This window comes from Mya arenaria, chromosome 2 (assembly GCF_026914265.1).
Source record: "Mya arenaria isolate MELC-2E11 chromosome 2, ASM2691426v1".
NCBI classification, from domain to species: Eukaryota; Metazoa; Mollusca; class Bivalvia; order Myida; family Myidae; genus Mya; species Mya arenaria.
Genome location: NC_069123.1, coordinates 17,817,490 through 17,830,431, shown reverse-complemented (window position 1 = coordinate 17,830,431; position 12,942 = coordinate 17,817,490). Strand labels below are relative to the sequence as shown.

The 12,942-nt window shown below is 33.1% G+C and overlaps 2 protein-coding genes across 3 annotated transcripts in view; one reads left to right on the top strand and one right to left on the bottom strand.

Annotated features, from left to right (window-relative positions):
- The window catches only part of LOC128213614 (uncharacterized), a 48,226-nt gene extending 45,372 nt beyond the window's left edge, over positions 1 to 2,854 (top strand). The window contains exons 6-7 of the mRNA XM_052919561.1: positions 835 to 1,022; positions 1,383 to 2,854. Of these exons, the coding sequence (XP_052775521.1) occupies positions 835 to 1,022; positions 1,383 to 1,609 (415 nt within the window). The 3' untranslated portion in view covers positions 1,610 to 2,854. The remainder of the gene's footprint in view (positions 1 to 834; positions 1,023 to 1,382) is intronic.
- A 4,537-nt stretch (positions 2,855 to 7,391) lies between these two features.
- Positions 7,392 to 12,942, bottom strand: part of LOC128225199 (cleavage and polyadenylation specificity factor subunit 4-like) — a 7,190-nt gene continuing 1,639 nt past the window's right edge. The window contains exons 2-8 of one of the 2 annotated variants that reach the window (XM_052935265.1): positions 11,743 to 11,949; positions 11,381 to 11,416; positions 10,109 to 10,204; positions 9,507 to 9,600; positions 8,650 to 8,794; positions 7,960 to 8,085; positions 7,392 to 7,550 (exon numbers count right to left, since the gene is read on the bottom strand). In XM_052935265.1, coding sequence (XP_052791225.1) covers positions 7,479 to 7,550; positions 7,960 to 8,085; positions 8,650 to 8,794; positions 9,507 to 9,600; positions 10,109 to 10,204; positions 11,381 to 11,416; positions 11,743 to 11,949 — 776 coding nt within the window. In that variant the 3' untranslated portion in view covers positions 7,392 to 7,478. The remainder of the gene's footprint in view (positions 7,551 to 7,959; positions 8,086 to 8,649; positions 8,795 to 9,506; positions 9,601 to 10,108; positions 10,205 to 11,380; positions 11,417 to 11,742; positions 11,950 to 12,942) is intronic. The other variant, XM_052935266.1, reaches the window with a different exon arrangement.

Sequence of the window (12,942 nt, the reverse complement as noted above, 5' to 3'; positions counted from 1 at the left end):
TGGAATCTTCATATCTTAATTATTTAATACAGTTCTGCCTATTAGCACTGAAACATTACATTGTTACCCGGGATAAAACCTGGCCTTGCCTGGCCCGGCCAGGACAGGCCATATTTTATACATACTGGGAGTACAAGCACTGAATATACTGGAACACAATGATATACCTTTCTTTAGAAATAAACTGCATGCTTGTTTAATGTAATGTATTTTTTTTGTAATTAAAGGTAGTTTAATTGAATGAATGGGAATATTGTTAATACTTATCAATTTATTTTATTTAAGTGCACAAATCTGGGTTTACAAATCAAATCTTGAAATTAATGTGTTCAGACTCAAGTTTTACATACATGCATATTTTAATTTTTTACATGCATTTGTATTTTATTTGTGAATTTTTTTATGTTTTGTCTTTATTTAAGATGTAGAAATTCTATCTAACAGTTCATAGAGTTGAACATCAAGTTGTTCAAAACTACAATCATGCATAGTGCAATTGAAAACCTGATTTTTGTATAAGTAAATGAATTAATCATTATCAAACTAAATTCTTTAAATAAATAAAACGCAGATTTTTTTATATCAAACATGCAGTTAAGTTTTAAAATAGGGGTAAATTATTGTGTTCCAGTGTATTTAGAGCTAGCACTCTCATTATGTATAAAATTGGCCTGGCCTGGCCCGGCCTGGCCCCACACAAAATGCTGAGTCAGCAGGCCAGGCCAGGCCAGGCTTTAGAACATGCCCTCGGGGGGGGGGGGGGGGGGGGGGGGGGGGGGGGGGGGATACAACATGTATGGCTTGATTAAGTGATTAACTTGACATCACCTCCAGGTATGAAGAGCTGAAGGACATGATAAAGGCCTGTATCACAGATGAAGTGATAACAAGAGTAGCCAATAACCGCGCCATCAACAGCCCACAGGAGACTGGCAGATCCACCAACAGCCCACAGAAGACTGGCAGGGCCGTGAGACTGCACACTGCTGCTCAAAGGCTCTATGAAGCCTCTGCCAGAGATGGTAAGGTTTACACATATCTTCTCCAGTTATTGTCTTGATGCAGGGCAGATTTTCAGCAAAATGCAATAAATGTATGATGTTTGTATGCTATATACTTTAGTTGATATGGGTTTAAATTAAAGGACTGCCACTTTCTTTTATTATTGACCTTAATGTCAGGTCTAGTTGATAATTCCTTCTATTAAACTTATACCTCAAGATTGAAAAAAACCCAATCATTTTCAACAAAACGATTATATAAATATTCCTGAGTACTTATATTCGGGTTATATGTGTAAGAGATTCATGTACTTGTGAACAAGTCAAGGCATATGCTTAACAGACTTAAAAGCAAACAAAATGTGTTTTTTCTCTTTGCAGAGGTCTCTGGTCTTCACAAAGCTGAGATAGTCAACGACATCGAAGAAAAGAAAAAGCGGAAAGAAAAGATTCAGCTGAAGTTCCTACGATTGTACAACCGTCTTGTGAAGCTGAAAAACGATTATGAGGAATCAAAACAGCACCTTCCCATGAACAGATATGGCGTAATGAAGGAAATGATCCAACCGTTAATACAAGATCAGTGTCTGAGAATTGGTTCTACATAAGCAAGGGAGTAGAAGATGTTTTCCAAATTTGTAGTTTTATGTCTTGATGTTGTTTATTTGTAACTTTCAATATATGAGGGCAGTTTCAGGAAAGGAGCCAATTCATTCCAGCAGTTATGTTAAACATTTCATTCAAAAATTCTGATTGGAAGCAGTTATATGTGCAGTTTTTAACAACCAACCCTTCCGGGAGGGAGCAATCGACTGTAATCTGCCCATATCTTTACTATGGAGTATGCTGTATCTTATGTTGTGTTTTCTTAATTATTTTATAACATGAAACTATAAAGATTAGTTAATTGTATTTAGACCTTCTATATGGATTGTAGTCTTTCATTCACTTATGTCTTATTATGTAGGGTAAATTGTGGTTGCGCAATGCTCATGAAAACCATCTAAGGCACATTAAGAAACAGTTGCAAGGTCACATACCATTCCTTTTAAGCAAGAATTGGATAACATATGCAAGTTCCTATCAAATGAAAAATAATCAGGTTTTAAGGGATAAAGGTTGAGAATAAACCGAAAACATTTCATGACAATAATTTTTTGTCTATGTTCAGAGGTGTTATTCGTCCATGGATTTTGGGATTGAAAAAAACAATCCTTCAAAGTATTTAAATGAACCTTGGTATGTATGCTAATTTTAGAATTAATTTTCATGACACTTGGCATATGGAACACACTGCTTAACCCTGATTAGAGTTAATACCCTTGATCTAATAGGAACCCCCCCCCCCCCCCGATATTATTGCATGTGTGACATTATTATCATGGGTATCTGGGCTGTGTTTAAAAATGGTATGAGGAAGTTTAAATGAGGAGGGTTTTTAATTTGACTGATACCAAATGATTTAAACATGAAGTATTCTGTTTTAGTAAGATTTCTTATTGACACATCTGTTGAAACAAACTTGGATATGTGCAAGTACTGTGCAATAGTATTTGATGAATGACAGTGCCACATCTTTGCCAATTGTTTTGCAATAATATGTTATCCTTTCACTGGTATTGGTAATGATTATATTGTCTGACATACATATTAATGTTTAAGTTTGATTTTCCCCATGTATTTACATATATTTACACAGCCTTTTACATGATCCAACAAACCTAAAATTTAGAATATGTTTTATGTAGAATTACTTGTTACTAATTAGACTGGTGCTTAAAATGTTGCCAAACTTAATACATGTAAATAATATTGTTGCGGCCTACAGAAATTTTGCTCATAGAATTTTTATTTTATTTCTTTGTTTTAGTTTTAAATTCATTACATGGATCTTATAATGATAAGAGATTCAGTTTTTTTTAATTTAATGGTCAATACTGCAATTTTTGAAATACATTTATTGTTTATATACATCATACTGATAAGTCATGTATTAGCAATTTGATTCTATTTTTATGTCGTTATATTATTATGTACAAGTATGAATGTTGAAGTGTCAATGCTTTTGATGATGTAAAAAAAACTTTTGTTTTAATACACATAATTGATAAAACAATTGTCCAATACTGAACTTTTGTTGGCTCAACAAGATTTATTTAAGAAAAAGTATCGAGATATTGAGCCTTGGTTAAGTTGTCAGCGAAACATTTAAACCTTTGTCAAATAACTAAAAAAACAATGTTTTAAGATATTTTTTATGAAACTTAGAACAAAGCCTACCACTCTTGGTTTAAGTTGTTGAGTTATGTCCCTTTATGACTGAAAAAACACAGAGATGAGTGATGAGTTTTGCTTGTGGTGCTCTTGTACATAGAATCAGCAGAAATTTTAAACAAAGGGACAGAATATATACATTTGTATACTGTTAACCTTAATAATAAAATGTGTAATAATTTGATATGACAATTTACAAATTTAACAATGCTACCCCATTTTATAATCATAGTATTTTTAAATAAGACACTTAAATGTACCTATTTTCTTGACAACATTATGTATATGTACTTGTACTGTAAGGGTAATACATTTGGTGCTCATTTTCTATGCATTTATTTCTAACAGCTGACTATAATAATCGGTGCTTTGTTATGATTTTTTCTGTCTTTATATTTATGCAGAAATAAATTTCTTATAATAAAACACTGTTCAAAAGCTTCTACTTTGGCCAATAAATTCAGTCATGTGGTATGTCAGCCAGAGAAGTGCCATCCTTCCCTCATTCTATATATATCTGACCACAGGAGGTTGTAATTTTTTGCTCGACTTTTTTTATATTAGAGATATCACAAATGCGATGATTAACTCTGCATGCCGCCTTCAAACATGATGCTATTGATTAACTCAGCAATATATAAGACTCATTATGAATGTTTGAAGATGATATCAAGGAAAACAAATTTACCACAAGGTCAATCTAAACCTTCAATAGCACAAGTCTAAATCTATGTTCAAGGACGCATAACTAAATAGTTAACCGAGGCAATGAAAACGAAAAGGCCAAGAACAATATGCAAACTACAACCATCAAGATGGCAGAACATACCTAATATCTGTGTTATTTTTTTAAACTGTGGGTGAAGTTATTGACTCCACATATTTCAGCTATAGGTCACCCTGACCTTGACCTTTGACCCACTGATCTCAAAATATGGTATATCTGCTGGCATGATCAACCTGCCTACAAAGTTTGAGGACCCTAGGCCTAAGTGTTCTTCAGTTATAAATCAGAAACCAGACAGAAGTTCCAAATACCATATGCCACCCTTCAGGTGCATAATAACATAAAACTAAAAGACTATTTGTTTTAAAGATATTCACATAAGATTTTGAACATAATTTCAGTGATGACAAGCATACATGTAGCAAGACCTGTAAGTTTGGCTTAAAAGAATGTCCTGTTTTACCCCTCAACTGACAATAGAATGGTGCTCTTGTGAGGTGAATATGAGAATTGGCTCTTTGGCTCTAATTCAATAACTGTTCCCTGATGGGATTCTACTGAAATTGCTGAAGTGAGATTTTCAAACCCTTGCTTAAAGTATGAAAAAAATGTACATCAAGCTAATTCAACAATAGATATCCCAAATGCTTCAGAGTCGAAGAACTAAACATTTCAAGACTTAAATTTCAGCAAACCCCACAGAGTTATTTATTTAAAATAAAATGTAATATGAAACTGAATTGCATGAAAACTTAAGTACAACATTTGCTGCTGTAAACTCAAATGTTCTTTTTTTTCTTCTTTTATTGATTGATATTTCTTTTCAAAAAGAGATATATACAGCAAAACATGGTTATCCATCAAAAGGAAAAATTCATGTATAAGAATTTAATTAATTAAGGGGCATTAACTAGGAGCATGCACCAGCATACTATAGTTGTACACAAATCATGCAAATTTCTGTCAATTAGCTTAGTGGTTGAAATTGGCTCAAGCCCACAAACCCTGCATTGGTAAAATGCTTTCCTGGCTGGCTAAAATCTGGCAGTTAACACACAACAATCATTAATTAATATATTTAAATGCTTATGTTTTTCTGTCTACGTGTGTTTCTTGTTAGGTCTTGTACCTCTCAACAGGTGGTGTTAGTAGTTTATTATTTTAAGTCAAGTCAATATTTTATTGGCAAATACATTATAAAATACATTGCCATAACACAGAATAAACAAGCATGGTGGTGAAATTTACAATAAATAGCATAATTTTAGTATAATATTATGGAGAAAAATATGCAAACTATATGGGTTGATAAGATCATCTTCATAATTAAGCATATCATTATTTATTATATGTATTTACATGAAAAAGTATTATCCTCACTGTTTAAAAGCTTGATATAAATAAGTTGCGGTTTTGTTGATGATATTTACATTTGTTGTTGACAATAATGTTACAAATTTGGACAAACATGGCCAATGTGTATAATTCTTAGGCAAGTGGGATGTTCTAAGATCATGATAAAATGGACATATAAGTAAGTAGTGGTATTCATTTTCAACACAATTATAATTATTATTATTTACCAAACTTATATAGTGCCCTTTTTATATACACGTTCAAAGGCGTTTAACAACAATATAAACTGAAAAAGTAATATAATTTACACTCGACATCTAAATTGCATTTGTATATTAAATCAAGAGTCTAAAACAGTTTACACAGGATATGTTACTGTACTAAAAGATCATAGTAGAATTAAAACAGGTTGTAAAATTATGAATATCACATAATGGTCACACAGTCTTCGTAAATCACTGTCAGATTATTCCTGGTGAAAATGCTATTCATATGCTTGTTTGAAATAGTGTGTTTTAAGTGCATGTTTGAAAGAACACAATGAACTTTAGTCTCTCACACCGGATGGTAGGTCGTTCCACAGTTTCGGAGCTGCATATTCAAATCATCGGTCACGGTAGGTTACAGTTTTACTTTTTGGTATCACTAAAGTAAGTGCTTTGTTCTAAGATAGCAGATTCCTTCGTGGTTTGTAAACACATAACATTTCTTGCAAATATTCTGGTGATTTTCGTTTAAAGCTTTGTAGATATGCATTAATATTTTAAACTGAATTCTGTATTGCACTGTAAGGCAATGTAGTTCCTTAAGTACAGTTGTGATATGAACGTGCCGCAAGGTTCTGCTGATGGTGCGGGCAGCTGTATTTTAAACGATCTGCAGAGTGTTGATTAATGTCTGAGGTACTCCATACAGTAATCTAGGCGTGAGATAACCAATTTAGTCACGAGTTGTTTAGATGCATCAATTGTCAGATATTTCTTAGTTCTGCCTATTTGTCTAAGATGTGAATAACATGATCTGCATACCGTATTAACGTGATCTTCCATGTTCATGTTTGAATCAAAGATGGCACCTATATTTCTTACATTAACAGACTGTTTAATTTTCGAGTCACCAATGGTTACTGATAGATTTTCAATGTGTTTGGAGTTATGAGGAGATGAGAACATGATGACTTCTGTTTTATCAGTGTTAAGTTTGAGCATGTTTAAATTCATCCATGATATCATGTCTCCGCACGATTGAATGCATTGTTATGTTTCTTCCTTCGAAATGTCATTTAATGGTTTGAAAGATAGATACAGCTTTGAGTCATCGGCGTAGATATGGTATTGCAGCCCATGCTCATTGCAAATGGCACCAAGAGGTTTAAGTGTACATTGTATAAAATTTCGGCCCTAATACGAACCCCTGTGGAACACTAAAATTCAGTGTGACTGGGTTTGACAGCACACCATCAGTGTATACTGTCTGTTTTCTATCTTGAAGGTATGATGTTATCCATTCCAGTGGTTTTTCAGCTATTCCGAACACATTTTCAAGTCTTTGTAACAAAGTTTTGTGATCGATTGTGTCAAAAGCTGCTGATAGATCTAGCATTACTAAGATTGTAACATTGCCATGGTCAAGGAATTTGAAAACATCGTTTTGGACTTTGATAAGTGCAGTTTCTGTCAAATGGAATTACGATACATGTAGGCTGACTGATGTTTTTCTTGAAGTTGATTTTTTGTCAAGTGTTCGTCAATCCGAGAAATCACTACTTTTTCTAGTGTCTTTGATACAAATGTTAGATTTGAAACAGGTCTATAGTTTATACTCCAGGTCCCGGCGTTAGCACATTGAAGGGTCCCAGGGTGGCAGTAAAACCACCGCACACCTATCCTGGGCAACTTCTGTACATGCCAGGGGCAGTGGTACAGTGCGAATCGAACCCGGGTTGTCCGATTCACAGTCCAACGCTCTACCGATTCAGCTAACCGGGTGGACTGCCTCTCAACAGGGTAATCATAGCAATTTAAGTCGCTGACTATGATATAATCATCAAACATTTTATTATCATTCTATATACAAAAACAAAATACAAGTAATAAAACAAAGAAAGAAATTGGTTATGTCTAACTGCCTGACTGCAAAAATGCCAGGTCGCTTTTAGTACATCTGTTGGCATAGTGGCCCTTCTCTCCACACTGAAAAAAAATAGCATTTTACATTAGCTTTTGAATTCTGATATACGTTTGTTTAATAATGTATGCAGAAGATGCATATATAGGGAATTTTCTATTGAAAATAAGGAATAAAATTATCATAATGAAAATAGTACGAATGGAGTTAAACTTCTAATAGGAGAAGCCAGAACTTACTATTGAAGCACAAAAAGAAGATCTTATAAATAAAGCAAACTCCTTTGAAATTAAATGAACATATAAAAGTACAAGTTGATGTGTATATAAACAAATTGAGACATACTGTTATGGCATACAAAGACCTCTCATATCTTTATACAATAGGTTTATATGATATAACCATTATTATAATATCACTAGTAAAAGCACAAATAAATAAACAAATAATACCATGGCATGAGCAAGTACCAACCTTAAAGCAGATCACATGTTCAAGCCTGGCAGGATCATCCATGGGCAGGCCTCGTCCCATGGGTCGAAAAACATGGCCCCCACGAGAATACTGGTAACCACTTCCGGGAATACCAGACCCAACCGGCTGGAAACACACACACAACCAGGATTAACAAATTGTATGTTTTACTAGTAGAAGATGATATCTTGGTTTTGTTGAACATTCATTTGGATTTATAACTATAGGAACATATACATGTAGCCTATTATGGTATACTGATTTTATAAATGAATTCTGATTCCAGTTTCACTTAACTATAGAGTTTCAAGCAGAGTTAAAAGAACCGAGCACTGCAGAAAGGGGACAGGGTGCCAAGGGTGAAAATGGTACATTTTATTCATATATAGAGAACTTCTATATATTAATATTCTATAACGAAAATCGGTGTTTGATACTTATATGAGGTCCTTAATTATATGTAAAACAATTGAGTACATCTCCTTATTATTTAAGCATTTTCTCTGTCCTAAGTACAGATTTTGCACTTTTTCTTTCAAAAACTGACCAATGTGATTATGATTTTTATCAACACATGAGAAGATGTTCAATCATACTAGGCTGTAATGTGGTAATATGAGTTAAGAATAAAAAATAACTTAAATATTTTTGTGATAGTGAGGCCTGATTTGTAACTAAGATGAGTCTTACCCTATCTCCATGTGTTGAGGAGTCTGTTTTTATACTCTTAGGGCAGGAGATAGATTTGTGTCCAATTTCCCCACAGCTGTGACAAACTACCATCATCTTCTTCGTCTGAATATTCTGGTCTGGAACTGGCAGGTCATATGTGGGACTGCAGTGATAATGTGGGGGTAATCATGATAAGTTTCATTCATGTTGTATTGTTTATATACATGTATAGTGTATTCTTGTTTTAAGTATTTTATTATCGTTTGGTTCCAAGCAAAATAAAACAAACACTTTGTCAGTTGCAGCAGTAAAAAACTAATATATTTGGTATATATCTAAATATTCAATGTACAAATTACTTCACTTCTTAAAGTTTTTTTAAAAATTGAATTCCTCCTACATTTCATTAAAGCTGCACACATATTTAAAATCAATACATACACATGTATATCAAACATAAATTTTGAGTGATAAGCCTTTAAATACTTACTAAATAATGGATTTATTGAAAATATCTATTATAGATTGTAACCATGTATTAAAAAGCTGAAACTGGTGGGTCCTGAAAGATTTTTACAGTGATTAACTGTCGTCTCATATGGTAGAAATACCGTGTTTTATGCATCTGTCTTTCAATTACAATGTAAACACAGTCTCCTTCATAAGAACCATTGTTTTTGATATTTATTCATCCTGTATTTATTGTGGTACATCTTATTTGGGAGTAAGAGTGCATCTTTAAAATGCACATCAAATTCTTTATATGCAATATTTCAAGGCTATTTAGATTGATCACATGAACTGATGAAATAAAAGAACTTTTCAGATTTCAGGATATGAGCTTTATATATGAACAAAAAAGGTTAAACACATACTGCATAAATTTGCACTTTGGTCCATCCAAGCAAAAGCCACATAGATAGTTCTGGCAAATCAATCTTCTCACATGACGATTCTTGCAGTTTGGACCTGAAGTACATCAAACTAGGCCTATAAAACTCATTCAAGCACTTGATGGTTCTATCCTCTACAACAGTTAATACAAAACACATAATTTCATAAACATAGGTAGCCAAAACAGAAACAAATACAAAATCTCATTTAATATTTGATAATACAAAATAATTGATCTACACAATAATAAAGTAAAACTTTTAAACCAAACTTTACCAAATGACAAAAAGCAAAATGCAGACATTAAATACATGCATACTTGTTCTCGTTATGACAGTCAAATCCTGTTTGATTATTACATAACAAAATTAAAAACAATCAAAGAGGAAAAAGGTGTTGTTTTTTTTTCAAATTTCATGACTGATCTTGCGTTCTTACCTGTTTTGATCAACTTACACATTACTAAGTCCTTTTTGGTTCATTCTCGGCACCTCAGCGTATCATAACCTATACAGGTTATGATACGCTAGGGTGCTGAGGATGATTTGATTTGATCATGTATAAAGAAGCCTAAAATAGTTACCATGTCTACAGAAGCCTCTGTCATACCAGGCACAATCTTTCATCTTCTGTGCTGGGTCAATGTGAAGAAACGGACATTCTTTGTTATTACACTGACCTGTAAAAAATGGAAGAAACTGACAGGCTCTCTTTAGCAATAATCATAGGTTTGTGATGAAAGAAAGCATGACTTGGTAATAAGCTTTGTTTTACCACTTAACTCTAGACATGTCACATGAGTTCTCTTGCAAAAGTTATACAGACTTTAGTATTTCAAATACCATATAATACTATGTATAGGACGCTAGCATTGATAGGACGCAGGCAAAAAAAAATTGTTCGAAAAAACGGGGTAAAAAATTAAAACCCGTAATATTTAAGACGGAACGCAGCGGAAAAATTTAGGTTGGTAAAATATTTATAACATATATTAAAGTAAAAAAAATAAAAAAAATGTATATAAGGCATATTTCGATAACTGTCTTGTGTATTTCGGTAATTATCGTCGTATTTCGGTAATTTAGTGTATTTCGGTAAGTCCAGTATCCGCCATATTTGTTTGGACGATTTATTTTTTGGGATTGTGAAAATGGCTAAGGTCAACATAAACCATGCGATATTAAATTTTATATCAAACTGTACTTCGTTGTTTATTTCAAGTAAATTTATACATTAGATACACAAGAAAAGTAACAGTAGCACAGGTAATAATACAGTTTTATTCTGTCAACCTGATGATGCTTTTCTTCAATTCGCCTTCGTCGTCTTCTGATGGTATATCGGAAACAACAATGATTTAAGTCTTATAGTATGCATGAATGTTCTCAAAACATGTGGTAAAGTGCGAACAAACAACCATACGGTATTACCATCGCAATAGTTCGTTCTATTGATGTTTTTCTAATGACAGACAGCGGGTGTTTTTCAACACATTTAAAAAGAATTGATAGTAACAATAATGCTACTTTGCGGTATGAACATTCCTTTATTATTATTTTAAAACAGTTACCTACAACAAAATGTTTCGTAAAATATTGAAACGTTATAAACAACGTTTAATTGATATTTACCACATATCCCGATTTTCCGTTGCCGTTATAACTCAAATGAATCAAGTTAAAGCGCTGACTCACATCGGGTTTTTGTGAGTAGCGTCCCTTTTGTAAAAAAGTAAACACTCATGTTTGTTTTCAATTTATTTCTCAATAAATCATTTTAAAGTAAACATGTGTTAACATGCGTGATTTTACCTGTGTCAGTTGTTCTCTTCGGTGGACACAGAATCAGTACTTACCATTACCACGTTTGTTTATGGACCAACGTTTTCGGTCTGAAATGGACTGAAAAACTGATAAAATCTTAATAGCATAGAAAGGACGCAGGCAATTTTTTTAGACGATAATCTGGTGTAAAAATGTGCGTCCTATGCATAGTATAATACGGTAATAAATTTGAATCAAACAAATGCATAATTGCAGGTTTAGCTTTTCCAATGAATGTTGGATGTCAATAACAATTTTGCAATCTAAATAACCTAATGGCTTTCAATTTGACATATCACATGAGCATTATATATATGCCATTTGTCAACTTTTCAAGAGCATTCTGTTTTTAAATATTTCATTAATTAAGTGAAATTGTGACAGAAAAACTCACCATATTTACTGAAAAAGAAGCATTCAGGCATCTTTGTCATATCAAACTCATGCAAAAATTCACAATCATCTCCCTTCTTGCACAAGCCCCTAAGCCAATGTTTGCAGACCACAGTTTTTTCCCCTTTGACATGTCGGAATGGACAGGCTGTAGCCTTGCTGCAACCCATGGTTGTCATAAAGAATGTGCATATTGCTGCACCAGACTCTGAAAGCAATGAAAATAAAATTGACATAATAAATATATGTTGTCAAAATCATTGTGAGTATACCATGTTATACATTTGGTCATAAATGCTCCTTTGGAAGGCAATATTTTGCTTCCAATGAACTTAACTATTTCTTCACCATTTCAATTGAAACATAGCGCAATCTTTGCTGCTTACAAAGCCTCGCCTTTGGACTTTTATCAGAGTTTGATTCTTAAATCAAACCTTTTCACAGAACCTCTGCCTGTCGGAGCTAAATGTTATTTTGGAAACAGGTTTGTTAAAGTGTTAGGGAAAACAAATTACCATACCAAACTCCAGTTATAAAACGAAGACATGTTTTTTAAGCGGCATAGACTGTCCTTTGTTTCCTTTAAAATGGTGAAGAGAAAGTATAGTTATCTTTGTTTTAGGTCTTCGTTTGGAGCAAAATATTGCCTTCCGAAGTAGCATTTATTATGTAATTTATCATGGTATATACACACACTGAAAATGCATATTATCCTGACCTTAAAACCTGGTTTATGTTACAGCATTAAATTTGTCTCAAGGTCAATTATACATTAGTGATGTTTTGGTTAAATATATACTAATGGGCTAAGAGCTAATGAAAGCAGAACATTTAAAGGCAGATTTATTTCAGACTAAACTGTGCACATACATGTACATGGTGGCAGTCATTAGCCCAATATGTATGTGCACACTGTTAGAAATTCACAACAAACCTTTGGAAATTCAAAGCATTTGTTTGTTTTAAAATGAATATCAACTGTTCAGACATTTTTTTTTCCTATTATGTTTAAGGAATGATTCTACACAAAAAAGGCCATTTCCTCGAAAACATGTATGATTCATAACTACAATTAAATTTTAAACTCATCTCTATTATAATCTATCGTGTAATAAAAAACTTTTAATAAAGAAACATATCTGTTTGACAATATGCCACAAGGGTTTTAGCCAGGTTTTTTGAAGGACATGACGCTGCAGAA